At 68.4% G+C, this 13,179-nt stretch overlaps 1 protein-coding gene across 7 annotated transcripts in view; it reads right to left on the reverse strand.

The window, feature by feature from the left end:
- Nucleotides 1–4,703: 4,703 nt before the first annotated feature.
- Nucleotides 4,704–13,179, reverse strand: part of EXD3 (exonuclease 3'-5' domain containing 3) — a 75,448-nt gene continuing 66,972 nt past the window's right edge. For 6 of the 7 annotated variants that reach the window (XM_052648707.1, XM_052648708.1, XM_052648711.1 and 3 more), the window contains 3 exons: nucleotides 6,924–7,017; nucleotides 5,305–5,343; nucleotides 4,704–5,076 (listed from right to left, as the gene is read on the reverse strand). In XM_052648707.1, the coding sequence (XP_052504667.1) occupies nucleotides 4,790–5,076; nucleotides 5,305–5,343; nucleotides 6,924–7,017 (420 nt within the window). In that variant the 3' untranslated portion in view covers nucleotides 4,704–4,789. The remainder of the gene's footprint in view (nucleotides 5,077–5,304; nucleotides 5,344–6,923; nucleotides 7,018–13,179) is intronic. The other variant, XR_008200143.1, reaches the window with a different exon arrangement.

The following is a 13,179-nucleotide window of genomic DNA, read 5'->3' on the forward strand; positions in this document are numbered from 1 at the left end:
GCTGCCGCCGGGCGCGGGCCGCGGCTCAGCGCGGGCGGCGGCTTCGGCGCGGGCCCCCGGCTGCCTCGGGGCGCGCCTCGGCGCATGGAAGGCGCGGCGCCCCCGGGCCCCGCACGCCACCCCTGGGCGCTCCGGGCGCTGGGGGCCGGGGGCCGGCGCCTCGGGACCCCCGCCACATCCAGCCGCGCCCGGCGGACGGGCGACGGGGGCGGGCGCTGCGCTCGCGGGGCCGGCCGGGCCGGGGCAGCGGCGCCGCGTTCCCGGTCCCTGCGCTCTCGGGCTGCGGCTGCACGCGCCTCGCCAGGCGCCGCTGCACTCGCCCGCCCGCCGCGCCCGGGCGCCTTTTACCTTCTTTATATTTGCATGACAACAGGCGCCCGTGACGCGCGCGCCCGCCGCCCGCCCATTGGGCAGCGCCCGCGCGGGGCGGGGCCGGCGGGGCGGGGCCGGCGGGGCGGCCGCGCGGCAGGGGGCGCTGGCCGCCGGTGGCGCGGGGCCGGGAGCCAGGTGGCCGCGGGTGGGCGGGGGCCCGCGTCCCCGCCGCCGCCGCGCCCACGCTCCCTCTAGCCGCCCGGGGAATTCCAAGGTCCGTGCGCGGACAGACCAGGCCCAGCCCGGGGCCGGGCGCGACCCCGAGCGGCGCGAGGGCCGCCTCCTCTGGTTGGGTCTTTGCTGGCCTCTCAGACGGGGGCCGGGGAGCGCAGGGCTCGGGGAGAGACCCCCAGTCTCGCTCCCCGCTCCTGGAGTGCTAGCCGCGGACCCTCCACATCCCCAGCACCCCAGGCGCTCGCAGGGATGAGACCTGCCCAGCGCGGCCCGTAGGACACATTTCCCCCAGGGAGACAACTGCAGGACACCTCGGGACTGTGACCTCAGCCACGCGCGGCCTTTCGGCTGGAGAACCGCTCCCCTGGGGGCCTCGGTCACCCTGTTAGCTCCCTAACTTGACTGGCAAGAGGAGCCAGGCCCTGAGGTTTTCTCAGCCCTGCCCCAGAAGAAACGGGTCTGTGTGGCCCCTGGACTGCGGTCGGCCTGGCAGTCAGGTACACTGCCATAGAGGGGCCTACCTCCTCTCCCGGGCCACCCCATCGGCAGGAACTGGGCCGGGTGAGGCCTGGCCAGGTGAGCAGTCCCAGGTAAGGTGCCAATGCTGCGCTGAAAGGGAACTCTGAAATGACTCACTTCCAAACAGTAAACCCGCTTTTTATTGACAGACACGAACACTGCCGCCAAATTTCCTCATTAGAATTTCACAGTTTATAGCTCTGCGGTGGTCGTTGGAAATTAAGGAGGAATGAGCCTCAGAGCAGTCGGCCTGGGGCAATGGTGCTTCCGCAGCCACTGGAATTCCTTCAGAGGCCACTTGGGATTCCTGGGAGGCAGCTGGGGAGACCACCCTGTCAGGCCCTGTTTGGTGATGAACTCGGTGGGTGTCTGTCCCATGTCCCCTAGGCCTGGAGACCCACGTGGGTGAGGCGGCTGCCCCTGCCTGGGGTCCTTCTGGTGGCCAGAGCCGCCCAGGCCCCGTGCCCTGCTCTTCCGGAGGCTGGTGGTCCAGCCCCTCTGCTCAGCCGTGCTCCCCACTACACAGGTGGTTATGCCCTGAGCTGAGCACAGACCCAGCCCAGGCCCTGTGCTCAGCCTGGCCCTGGCATGACTGGGGTGCTGCTGCTTTGGGGAGCCCCTCCCTTGCCCACTTATCCTGCAGACACACGTCCCTGGGCCCACTAAGGGGGCCTGGGGTCAGTGGCTGCTGAGCTGACCACCTTGAGAGTGGGGATCCCTGTCCACTTCCAGCTGCCCTCCCTGCCAGCCCCAGAGACAAGCTGTGGTTGCGAGGGAGGCGCTGGGCTCTGTGTACTCAGGCCCATGTTCGCCTCCGGAGTGGGGAGGGGTGACCCTGCAGCACGGAGGGGCCGCCACTCTGCAGGCAGGACCTCCTGCTGGTTGCGTCTGTGTTTTTTGTGTATCTGCCGGCTCGGCTGTGCCCAGGCCCATCCCCAGAAGGTGGTGGGTTCACAGAGCGAGGCCCCACCCAGGTGGGGGGCTCAGGCCCCCCTGGCCTGGAGAAGAGCGTCTGGAGACCCCGCTGGGCCCGGGAGCAGAGCCTGGGAGAAAAGTCCCATTGACACCCGCAGCAGGCGGCAGACAAAGGGGCCCTGTGAGCTCAGTGTGGGAACGTGAGGCCACCACCTCGGGGCATGAAATTGTCAGCTCGGTGCCCCCGGGCAGGGACGGTGTGGCCAGAGAGGCCACCGGAGCCCCGCCTGGGGTCGCTGCCAGAGCCCCCCCCCCCGCCCCCCCGCCCCGGCCTCAGCGTGGGTCAGACAGGTGTAGCCGTATGATCACACGGCCCCCAGCCCTCTGCTCGTTTGTGGGGCCGGGGTGATGGCCACCCTGTCCGCGGGGAGCCCATGGCCCCTGCTTCTCCATGGCAGAGGGGAACTGTGCCCGGGGTGGCTGTGGTCCACACACCATGTGCCCAGAGCTGCCCGTCCGAGGACAGGACCTGAGAGGGGCGTGGGGGCGCTGGCTCCCGGAAGCACTTCCTGATGTTTGCTGAAGGACAGGTCCAAAAGGAGGACATTTGTTCCAAATGATGTGCTGGGTGGGGAGGCGGGGGTTGGGGACCCTGCCAGGCCCTGTCCTGGGGCTCAGAGAAGCCCCCAATGTCCATGACATTCCTTGGTGATGTCGTCACTTCCACAAATAGGCAAGGGGCTCACTGGCTGGGAAGGAGAAGCCCTCAACCTTGGATCTGGGGCAACAGGCCCAACGCTGACCAGAAGGCTGGACCGACGTCCTCTTGGGAGCTGGCCCGGGGGTGTGACCCCAGGAGTCCAGGGTTGGAGAGGGTGGCCTCCTCCCCCGGGGGACCCCTTTCCTTTAGAGGCTCAGAACAGTGGGTGCCGGGAAGCCCCTCGGCTGGGGAGGGCTGGGTGGGGCGGCGGGGAGGACCGTGCGGAAGGGGTGCTGGCCGGAGCCGGGAGGCCGCGGCCACCTTAATGCGCTCGGCAGGGGAGGGAGGCTGAGCGGGCCTCGGGCCGCGGGGCGGGGCCTCCAGCTAATTCATTAAAATGTGTCGGGGAGCGTGGGAAAGAGGAGAGCGTTTCTTCCCAGCAGCCCAGACACCTGGTAGAAGGGCGCGAGGATAGAGATCAAATAACAAACACCAGCCCCGGGCCAGCGGCCGCGGAGGAAGGAGCCCGGGGCAGGAACTGCGGCAGACAGTCCCCGCGGCCTGGCACCCGGGCGCAGCCCACCCTGCCGGCCCGGCGTCTGACCCCTAGCCCAAAGTGGGCCCGGCCGGTCACAGGGCGTGGAGGATGCTTCCCGCAGGCCGAGGACCGGGGAGGGGGCCGGGGCTTGGACGGGCTAGCAGTGAGCCTGAGTCCCCAGACGGACGGCAGCCAGCCTGGCAGCAGAGGGCGGGAGGCAGGAGGCAGGCCCGGCGGGGCCTTGCGGCCTGAGGACTGGGTCGTGCTCAGCTGTCCTGTCCTCTTCGTGGAGTGCTGAGTGGGGCTGGGGCAGATGTGTCTGAGGGCCTGGAGGGACATGGCCCAGCCCTGAGCCTGTGGCCGTGGCTTCTGTCCGGGGCTGCGAGTCAGGGCAGAGTCCCCAGGACGCAGCTGGCTGGGACACCCCCTCCCCCCCACCCCCCACCCGCTTCCTCTTAATCCTGTGGGGGAGGAGTGGTCGAGGCTGCTGTCCCAGGACAGGACATGGGGCCGGAGGTCCTGCTCCTGGAAGCAGGACCCCAGCTGCAGAGGGTCCCTGCCCCCGTGGGGGCCCGTTCACCCTGGCACCCATGTCCAGCCCAGGCCCTGTGACCTCAGGGGAGACGAGAGCCAGGTGGGCAGAGCGGCCCCGCACACCGCCCTTGTCCCTGGGTGGCCCGTCCCATCTGTGGAGTGTGCCCTGGCCCAGCGAGGCCCAGCGTTGCTGGGGGGCTGAGTGAGTCTGTGCCCGGCACATGGCGGGGGCTACACCCCAGGGGGCTCAGAGGCCACAGCCATCCTTGGCGTGGTCAGGAACACGGGGCGGGGCAGAGGGTGCAGACGCCCAGCCCTGCAGCCAAATCTGCGCTGGTTTCCGCTCTGGGCAGGAAGGACAGGAAAGGGATGTGGGCCAGGGTGGGTGCGCATTCCTGGGGCCGAGCCAGGGGGAGGCAGGCGAGGGCAGACGGTGGTCTGGTCCCAGGCCTGCTGTTCACAGGAGATCCCCCGGGTGCCCACCCCAGGCCCCCAGGGGATTAGCGTGGGGTCCAAGCCTGCGTCTCCCTGGGCGAGAGCGCAGATACTTTCTGCCTTGTGATGACGAGGCTCCGACGCACGCAGGTTCAGGGCCTTCTACACGGCAAAGACCCGAGAGGGGGCTGCCCAGCCCGATGGCTGAGGCCCCGCAGGGTCACGGCCTGGCTGGGCGGGGGCCTGTCTGTCCCCCAGGACCCCCTCCTGTGCTCGCAAGAGTCTGAAGTCCCAGGGGAGCTACGGCCAGCTTCGTTGGGGGAAACCAGGGAAGACCCTGTCCCAGGACCCGGGGGGCCTGGCCCTCATCCTGGGGGGTGTGTGGTGGAGGGGGCGACAGAAACGGTCACAGCGCAGTGGGGGGACCCCCACCTCCCACCCACTGAGCTCCAGCAGGTTTGGGGGGCCACCTGGGTCCAGCGCTCAGGCTGCGAGGGGCTGGCGAGCGGGGGGCTGGGGTGAGCGGAGACCAGAGGAAGGAGCCCGCGGCCACCACCTGTGCAGCTTCTGCACGTTTACTCCAGGCGGCCCAGGCCCCGCTCTCAGGAGGGGCCGCTGGCTGGGCGGGGGGCGCCCTCCAGGACCTCTTGGAAGTTGCTGGTGACTCGGGCCAGGTGGGAACCTTCCCAGAAGACTTTGCCGCAGCCGGTGCAGCAGTAGAAATGCCGCAGCCCAGGCCGCCGAAGCACGCCTGCCGGGATGCCCGCCAGCTGCAGCTGGGTGCCGTTGGCCAGCGTGGCTGGGACGCGGGTCTGCAGATCTGCGTCCTCCAGCCAGCGGCAAGGGGGGTCGTAGGAGCAGCCCCCGGGGGCCTCCTCCGGGGCTGAGCCTGGACATGGAAGCGGCCACCCTGAGCCCTTGCCCGCAGGCAGGCGGCCCCCATCCCACTCTGTTCGCCCGCCCTCTGCCTCTCCTACTAGGAACCCTCTGGGTCACGGGGGACTGGCCTCTTCCTTCCCGGCCCTCCCCGTGGGGCACAGGCCCATTCCCTGCCCCCCATCCTGGGGCTCCAGATGCCAGGGCCCCTCGTGTCCCTGGTGGGTGGCCCAGGGCTCACCTGCCTCCTGCTCACCATCGCTGTGGGGGCCCTCAGTGCCTGTCAACCAAGGAAATCAGGGTCAGTCCCAGGGAAGGGCGGGGGACCCCAGCACCCACAAGGCACCTCCGAGTGCTCAGCCCCCACCCTGCAGGGAGAGGGCAAAGGGCAGGGGGTCAAGATGCTCTGTGCCAGCCCAGTTCCCTCCCACGGGAACTCACACCTTGGGACATTCTTGGGGCTCAAAGGTCCTTGGGAAACAAGTTCTGGGCACAAGATCGGCTGATTAGGGCACTTGGGGGCCTGAGAGCCGCGGGCCGGGCGGGGCGGGGGTGGCCCATCTGCGGCGATGAGCAGATAAGCCCACTGCCAAGAAGCGCATTTCGCAACCAACCAGCATGGGGCAGGGCGGGGTGGGCAGAGGCCCAGGGGACCGTGGGGGGTCCGGGTGCAGGACAGACCCCGTGGGAGGCCCCACCCCCGCGGAGGGCACTGGCCAGCAGGTGGGAGAAGCCGCCCAGGCCCGCTGACCCTAGTAATTTGCTCGGCAAACGTCACCCTGCAGATGGCTCCAGATTAACCGCAGCCGGAGGCTGAATGGAGGTGGCCCCACGCCCAGTCCTGCTGCCTCCATGGGGCCCAGCGAGGCCACGACCTCAGGCCTCAGCTGACAGCCCGAGGGGTACTGCCCAGGGCCAGGGTGAACCTCCAGTCGGGGTGTTGGGGGCCCCCTACGGGGGCCACTGCTCATGTCCTGCCCCTCCCCCCCGCCTCAAGCAAGTTGCAGCCGCTCTGCAGAGAGCAGAGAGCTGCCCAGGGCTGGACACTGGCCATCACCAGCGCTCATCCACTGTGCGGGCGGCCCTGAGACTTCGAGGGATGCGGGCAGGGCAGGAGCGGCCAGCAGAGAAGACAGCACCCGGGGGCACCAACTGTGCAGAGGGGCCCTGGGCTCAGGCTCCCTCCTCAGGCTGTCCCCAGAGGCCCTTCTTCCGTTCCCGCCTGCCCTCCACGCAGGGAAGCTGAGGCTGGGCCCCTGATCTGGACAACCAGGGCTTGCCCGCCTTCCCGGGCGCCCAGGTTCCCCAATGTTCAGACTGCTGCTCGGCGAGGCCCGTGGTACAAGGGCAGGCAGGTGTGAGCGTGCGCGTGACCGAGCGTGCACGTGGCCGAGCGTGCGCGTGGCCGAGCGTGGACAGGCGGGCGTGAGCGTGTACAGGCAGGCGTGAGCGTGCGCGTGGCCGAGCGTGGACAGGCGGGCGTGAGCGTGGACAGGCAGGCGTGAGCGTGCGCGTGGCCGAGCGTGCGCGTGGCCGAGCGTGCACAGGCGGGCGTGTGAGCGTGTGTGTGCTGCTGAGCGTGTCTTTGCCTGAAAGCGTGTCTTTGCATGTGTGCAGGTACACTCCATGAGTGTGGCGGGGTGACTGAGCAGGGCCCACTGGGGAGAAGGTAGGGGACACGACCCTAGAGGCCCTGGGGGCCTGCGCGTGCAGGTCCCGTGGGCCAGAGGCCCCAGTCCCCTTCCTGGCGCCCCCCCCGCCCCCCGCCTGTGGGCACCGCCCTGGTGGCCCAAGTGGGTCAGCCCCAGGAGCACCCAGCGGCAGGGCTGCCGCCCACAGACCCCACAGAGCCCCACTCACTGGCACCACCAGGGCCTCCCAGGTGGACGCTGAGCCGCACCAGCTGCTTCATCACATCCTTGGAGACCTTCAGGTACTGGTCACAGTTGCAGGCCTGGGGGGCAGAGGAGGTGCTGGGGCCGCAGGGCATTCTCGCAGGCCCCTCCGCCCCTAGCCCAGTACTCCCTGTGGTTCCAGCCCAGCCCAGGGGGTTTCACAGACACAGGACATCTCCCTTCCTCTCGCCACAGGACGCGGGGCACACCACCTCCGGGGAGCCCTCCCCCACTGCATGGGCTCTGAGATGGCCCGGGGTGGCCTCTTCCAACTCCTGAGCCCCTGCAGGGCTCTGCCACCAACCAGCAGTCCTCCCCAACCCCAGCGCCAAGCCTGGGCCCCGATGGCTCAATACTGGTGAGGGACGGAGGCCCCGCATTAGAAAGTTAAGGGGGGCGGCCCTATAGTTGCTCTGACTCCTCAGCCCACTTTGGAGCAGGCCAGGGCAATTCCGGCGTCCATGCTTCTGTGACACCTGGCCCTGCCTCCCCCCGGGGGTTGGCACCATCTGGAGCCTGCTGGGCACCGCGTACGTGCAGGGCAGGAGCCCAGCCACGCAGGGTCCCGGTCTAGGACGTGCAGTGAGCTCCCGTGAAGACCTTGGCTCAGCACCCCCGACCTCACCATCCCAGGGGTGGGATGGGCTTCCCGATGCGGCTAGCCCATCACTTCATTACGGCCACTGCCTGGCAGGGATCTAGACACAGGGTCCCCAGGGGCAGGCAAGGTGGGCCAAGCGGGAGAGTGGGGGGCGGGGGGCGGGGGACTGACCGGCTCCCAGACGGGCACACAAAGGCGCCCTGTCAGCCAGGGGGTGAGCCGGTCCACGGGAGGGCTCCTGTTCGGTGCTCCTGGCACCCCCCTCACCTGGTGAGCCCCGTCAGTGCCCTGGAGGTGGAGTGCCTGGGGCGGGCAGTGGTGGGGGCCCCTGGAGCCATGGTTGGGGGGCTCCTGCCCCGCCCACACATGCCCTCTTTCCCCCCAAGCCTTTCATCATGGAGCTGGGCCTCCAGCATCACAGCCAGGGGTGGGCAGGTGCCAGATGGGCAGGGTCAATTTCCCAGAGCCCCCCGGAGGGCCTCCCCTCCCCCGGCCAGACTCCGGCACAGGAAGACACCTGGGTGCTTCTCCCTTTCGGTTGCAGGTACCAGGGGTGACTGGGCAGGAGTGTGGGCGGGGCCCCGGCTGCATGTCAGGCCCGTGGGCACTCCAGGCCCAGCTAGGAAGGAGCTGGAAAGAGGCGGGCCAGCTGGTCTCTGGGCTGGGCTGCTGCCTGGGGCCCCCAGAGGGTTAGCACCAGCAGGTACGGGAGCCCGGTGGGGTGGGGTCCTCTGATGGGGTCTGCGGTCTTCCCAGGACCCGGCAGTGCGCAGCCGGGGCGGGGCGCCAGCTCACGCTGAGTCACGCACAGACAAACGCCTGGTGCCCCGCAAGGCCTGCCCCACCCTCGGGAAGCGCCGGTGCTGGCTTTCCCACGGCCGCTGCCCACGGCCAGGCGGTCACCCCTGCCCCCACCGCCACGCCCAGCTGGAAGAGCCGGTTCCGAGCCGCCTGCCCGCCCTGTCTTGCGGTCCCCGTCTGTAGGAGGGCCCGTACTCAGGGCCTCCCTGTCCATCTCCTGTCCCCCACAGAGTCCAGCCACCCTTGCCCAGCACCCAGAGCTGAGCCAGGGGCTGAGCGCCCACCCAGTCAGGGGCTGACGGCCCGTCCCCATGCCCCATGGAGGAAGACGGAGCCTCCAAACCCCTGTTCTGAAGGAGCTTCCCAGGGGCTGAGAAACCTGCTCACGGTCACCCATCCGCTGGGCAGGCACCCCCACCTGGCAGGGGCCTCAGCCCGCTGTGCAGGCGTAGGCAAGTGGTGTCTGAGCTGGGCCCACTCCCTGCAGGGGCTGTGCAGACCCCAGACATGGACATCAGTGGATCTGGTCAGACACCAGCGGGGCTGTGGGTGCCCCGGACAGTGTGGTCTCCTGGGTCCCTAGAGGTGTCTGAGACCCCATCCAGGCTGGGGGCCTGAGGGCAGGGCGGACCTCCACCCCCAGAGCCTGGTCAGGCGGGTGAGTCGGGGCAGGAGGGGTGGGCAGGCTCCCGACTCCCCTGTCCCGGGGTCCGCCTGGGCCTGGCTCCCACGGCGCTCAGGCTGTCTGGAGCTCATGCCCACTGAGCCGCCCGACTCCGGGTAGGACTAAGGCCCTCCTAGGCAGGGTCTGGAGCCCACCGTCAGGGAGGCTGCCTCCCCGGGGGGAGGCCGCCAGCAGGGACCGGCCCAGGGGGCTGGTGGTGGCCCAGGACCCAAAGCCAGGCAGGTGCGCTGGGCAGCCCGCCCTCCACAGCCCTAGGAGGGCGGTGAGGGGCTACTCCGGCCACTTCCTTGGGAGGCATCCCTGCCCGCAATGGCCTGGCATGTCTGTGAGCCTCTGAGACAGAGCTGGGGAGAGGCGGCTGAAGAGGTGCTGGGAGCCCGTCCGCGAGCAGTCTGCTCTCAGCTCTGAGCCCAGGAGTCCCGGCCGCGGCGGCCGGGGTAGCAACTGCATCCAGCAGCGCCTGCCGAGAGGGAGGCCCCGGGTTTGCCCCGAGTCGCTTGTCTTCAGGCACGCCTGCTCCCACCAGCCCAGGGCACACACACGCCAGGGCCCACGGTGTGTGCTGTGCTGCTGGGCGGGGACGGCTGGTGCGCTGGGGTCAGGACCGGGGGAGGGCTGCCACTGTGGGCCTGGCCGGGCCGAAGAGGCCAGCGGGAAGGCCAGGCGTGGGTGCCAGTGGCCTTCCCCTCACGCATGCTCTGCCCACGGGCCGCACACAGCCTGGTGCAAACTGCCTGTGAACACCCTTAGGCCTCCACCAGTCCTGGGCCAAGTCGGGGGCTGGAGCGGGCCACATGGGGGCCGCCAGGGCACAGGGCGTGAGACAGAAACAGCACTTCTGAGGGGGCAGGCCCACAGGCTGGGAGCCTAGTGGAGGGATCCACTTCCGAGAACCTCGGCAAGGCTCCCTGCCCTGCCAGCGGCAAGCTGGGACTGCGCTCCCGGTGGTCCAGCGCCCTGGCGAACACCACAGGCCTCGCTGCCCACCCCCAGTGGGAGCCAGGCCCTCCAGGATGGGAGATGCGGTCAGTCTGATACCCAGGCCCTGGAGGCCCCACAGGCAGGGAAGATGGGGGCTTGGGCTGAGAAGCTATGACATGCTCTAGAATAATACCCGTTCTGTACTCATTTAGAGCAAATTTACAGCAAAGTGTAAAAAAGCAGAAAAAATAAACATCATCTTCGCACAACCACGCGGCAAGAAAAGCACCCGTGGGGCGGGGGGCTGCAGACGCCTTTCCACGCACTTGGCAAGTGCCTCCCACTCGTGTCAGAGGCCTGGGGACGCAGCGGGCCTCAGCTGCAGGACACCAGTGTGTTCCCAGGCTCCGGGCCCCATTTGGTCCCTGTCAAGCTTCCTCCACCCCCCATCCTTGCCTGAGGTCCTGAGACCGCTGGGTCCAGAGCCCCCCTGGGCCAGTTTGTGCACCATGAGCCCCCAGAGCCGCCCCAACAAATGGTGCTGGGCGCAGGGACAAAGGGCTGGTATGAAAGACCCCTTGGGGGGGGGGGGGCGGGCCCGACACCCTGTGGATGGACTGGCGGTGACGGAGGAAGCGATTAGGCGTTGCCTGGGTCTGCCCTCCACCTCGCTCTCCCACGCTGTCCGGCGGCTCTGGAGGGGCCCTGGGTCATCTGTCAGCTCCGAGTGCCCAGGCAGAGCTGCGCGCCTCCTTCCAGACCAGCCCTGGCCCCGGGCTGGGGGCTGGGAACCCTGCTGCTGCTCCACCACCCTGGCTGAGCCCTCAGGCGCTGGGGGGGCGACCCCTTCCCCACCACAACATGTGGGGGCAGCAGGGCCCAGTCCAGGCCTCCCAGGAGGTGTGGGGTTGGGGTGGGGCCTGCTTGGAGAGGTCTGAAACCCCAGCCAGGGCTCTCCTGACCCGTGAAGCAGGCTCCAGTCCCCCGCCGGCGCCTCTGTCCCTGTTGCTGGAGACCCAGGCTGGCAGCCCCACGGAGCCGCTCCATGCCTGCCCTGTCCCCCGGCCCAGGGAGGTCAGTTCCCACAGGCCTGGCCCCTCCCCAACCCGGCCATGGCCCAGCCCCTTTGGGGGCCGCAGGCGGGATGGTGGGGGACCGGCCTCCGGCGCTGTCGGCACCCCAGCGGGCAGAGCCAGGTTGGGGCCCTGGAGACCACGATGGGGTCAGCTCTGGGCTGGCGTGGATCCCTCTCTGCACGAGGGTGCTTTGGAAGCACCCAGGTCCTCAGGGTGCAAGAGCACCCGCCTCAGCGCGGCTGTGTGTGTCCGTGTATGCACATGTGTGTCCTTGTGTGCACGTGTCTGTGCATGTCCATGTGCACGTGTGTCCCCGTGTGCGTGTGCATGTGCCCTTGTGTGTGCATGTGTGTTCCTGTGTGCACGTGTCCCTGTGTGCATATGTCCTTGTGTGTGCACGTCTGCGTGTCCGTGTGCACATGTGCGTCCCCATGTGCATGTGTGTCTGTGTGCACGTCCTTGTGTGTGCACGTATGTCTATGCGCGTGCACATGTCCTTGTGTGTGCACGCATGTCTGCGCGTGTCTGTATGTGCCCCCGTGTGCACGCGTGTCCGTGTGCACGTGTCCTTGTGTGTGCATGTATGTGCGTGTCCGTGTGCACGTGTTCCCGTGTGTGTGTGCACGTGTGTGCATGTGGCTGTCCCTGTGTGCACGTATGTCTGTGTGTCCATGTGCACGTGTCCCCGTGTGCGTGCGTGCACGTGTGTATCCCTGTGTCCTTGTGTGTGCATGTGTCTCTGTGTGTCCTTGTGTGTGCACGCATGTCTGTGCGAGTCCGTGTGTGCATGTGTCCGTGTGCACGTGTCCTTGTGTGTGCACGTGTCTGTGCGTGTCCATGTGCACACGTGTGTCCCCGTGTGCATGTGTGCACGTGTCTGTCCCTGTGTCCTTGTGTGTGCACGCATGTCTGTGCATGTCAGTGTGTGCATGTGTCCCTGTGTGCATGTGTCTGTGTCCATGTATGCACGTGTCGTGTGTCCGTGTTCCTGTGTGCGTGTGCACGTGTCCTTGTGTGCATGCATGTCTGTGTGCGCATGTGTCCCCGTGTGCATATGCACGTGTGTCCTTGTGTGTGCACACGTCTGCGCATGTCCCTGTGTGTGTGTGCACCTGTGTCTGTGTGTGCATATGTCCGTGTGTCAGGTGAGGACACGAGTCTGCAGGAGTGGAGGTGCCCTCCTGTGCATGCACACACACATTCACACTCGGGGTGCAGAGGTGTGTCCCGGGACTCCACTGTGGGGTGGGAGGAGCTGTGACGGGAGTGCTGCCTCTGCAGGCGGATGGGGAGGGGACGGGCACTGGGGACAATGAGAGGAAAGCACTTCTGGTGCCGCGGAAGATAAGCACGGGTCTGAGAAGCAGCCTGCATGACAGGGGCCTGACTGAGGGGCAGCCTGGCCAGCGTCGCCCCCCCCGCCCCCCGCCTGGGGCCAGGGTGGGTCTGAGACCCACCCTCAGGCTCTGGGCTGCGGTTGGGGTCCCTCCTCGCCCCCCTGGTGCCTTGATCCTCTCAAGCCGTCCCCTCCTCTCCCAGCCGCAGTCCCAACCCAGGTCCACTGTGTGGGGACAGCGGGCTGACAGCTCAGGCCGCCAGGATAAGACCCCACGTCCATTCACCTGGATGCAGGCGTCCACCCAGGCAGGCAGAGGGCTGTGAGCATGGCCCAGATGGGTGGTGAAGTCCCCCCGGCCCCTCACAGTGGACGGTCGCAGCCCCTGTCCCGCAGGGGCCAGCACACAGGTCTCAGACCGCTGGTGGGAGTGTGCTGGCTGCTCCCGTCCACCGGCTCTGTCCTTGCCTTCGCCAAGTCCAGCGACCGGCCGCCCAGGCCCTTAGGAGGGGCAGCGCCAGTGAGGGCTGCCCGGGACCTGCTCCCAAGCCGGGGGCCCCAACGCAGGGAAGGGGCATCGCAGAGCTCACTGTTCCCAGGGGACAGGCAGGCATGGCCAGGACCCCCAGTGTCTCTGAGGCCAGGGTGGGTGGGCAGCCACAGGCCCCAGGTTCACTCAAATACAATCTGGGTCAGAGAATGTGGCGGGACTCGGGTCCTGGGGCGGTTCCCCAACCCTGGGGCCCCCTCAGTCTAGCCTGGGCGGCAGGTCCTTGGGACCCCACCCAAGCAACTCCCGAG

This window comes from Budorcas taxicolor, chromosome 11 (assembly GCF_023091745.1).
Source record: "Budorcas taxicolor isolate Tak-1 chromosome 11, Takin1.1, whole genome shotgun sequence".
Lineage (NCBI taxonomy): Eukaryota > Metazoa > Chordata > Mammalia > Artiodactyla > Bovidae > Budorcas > Budorcas taxicolor.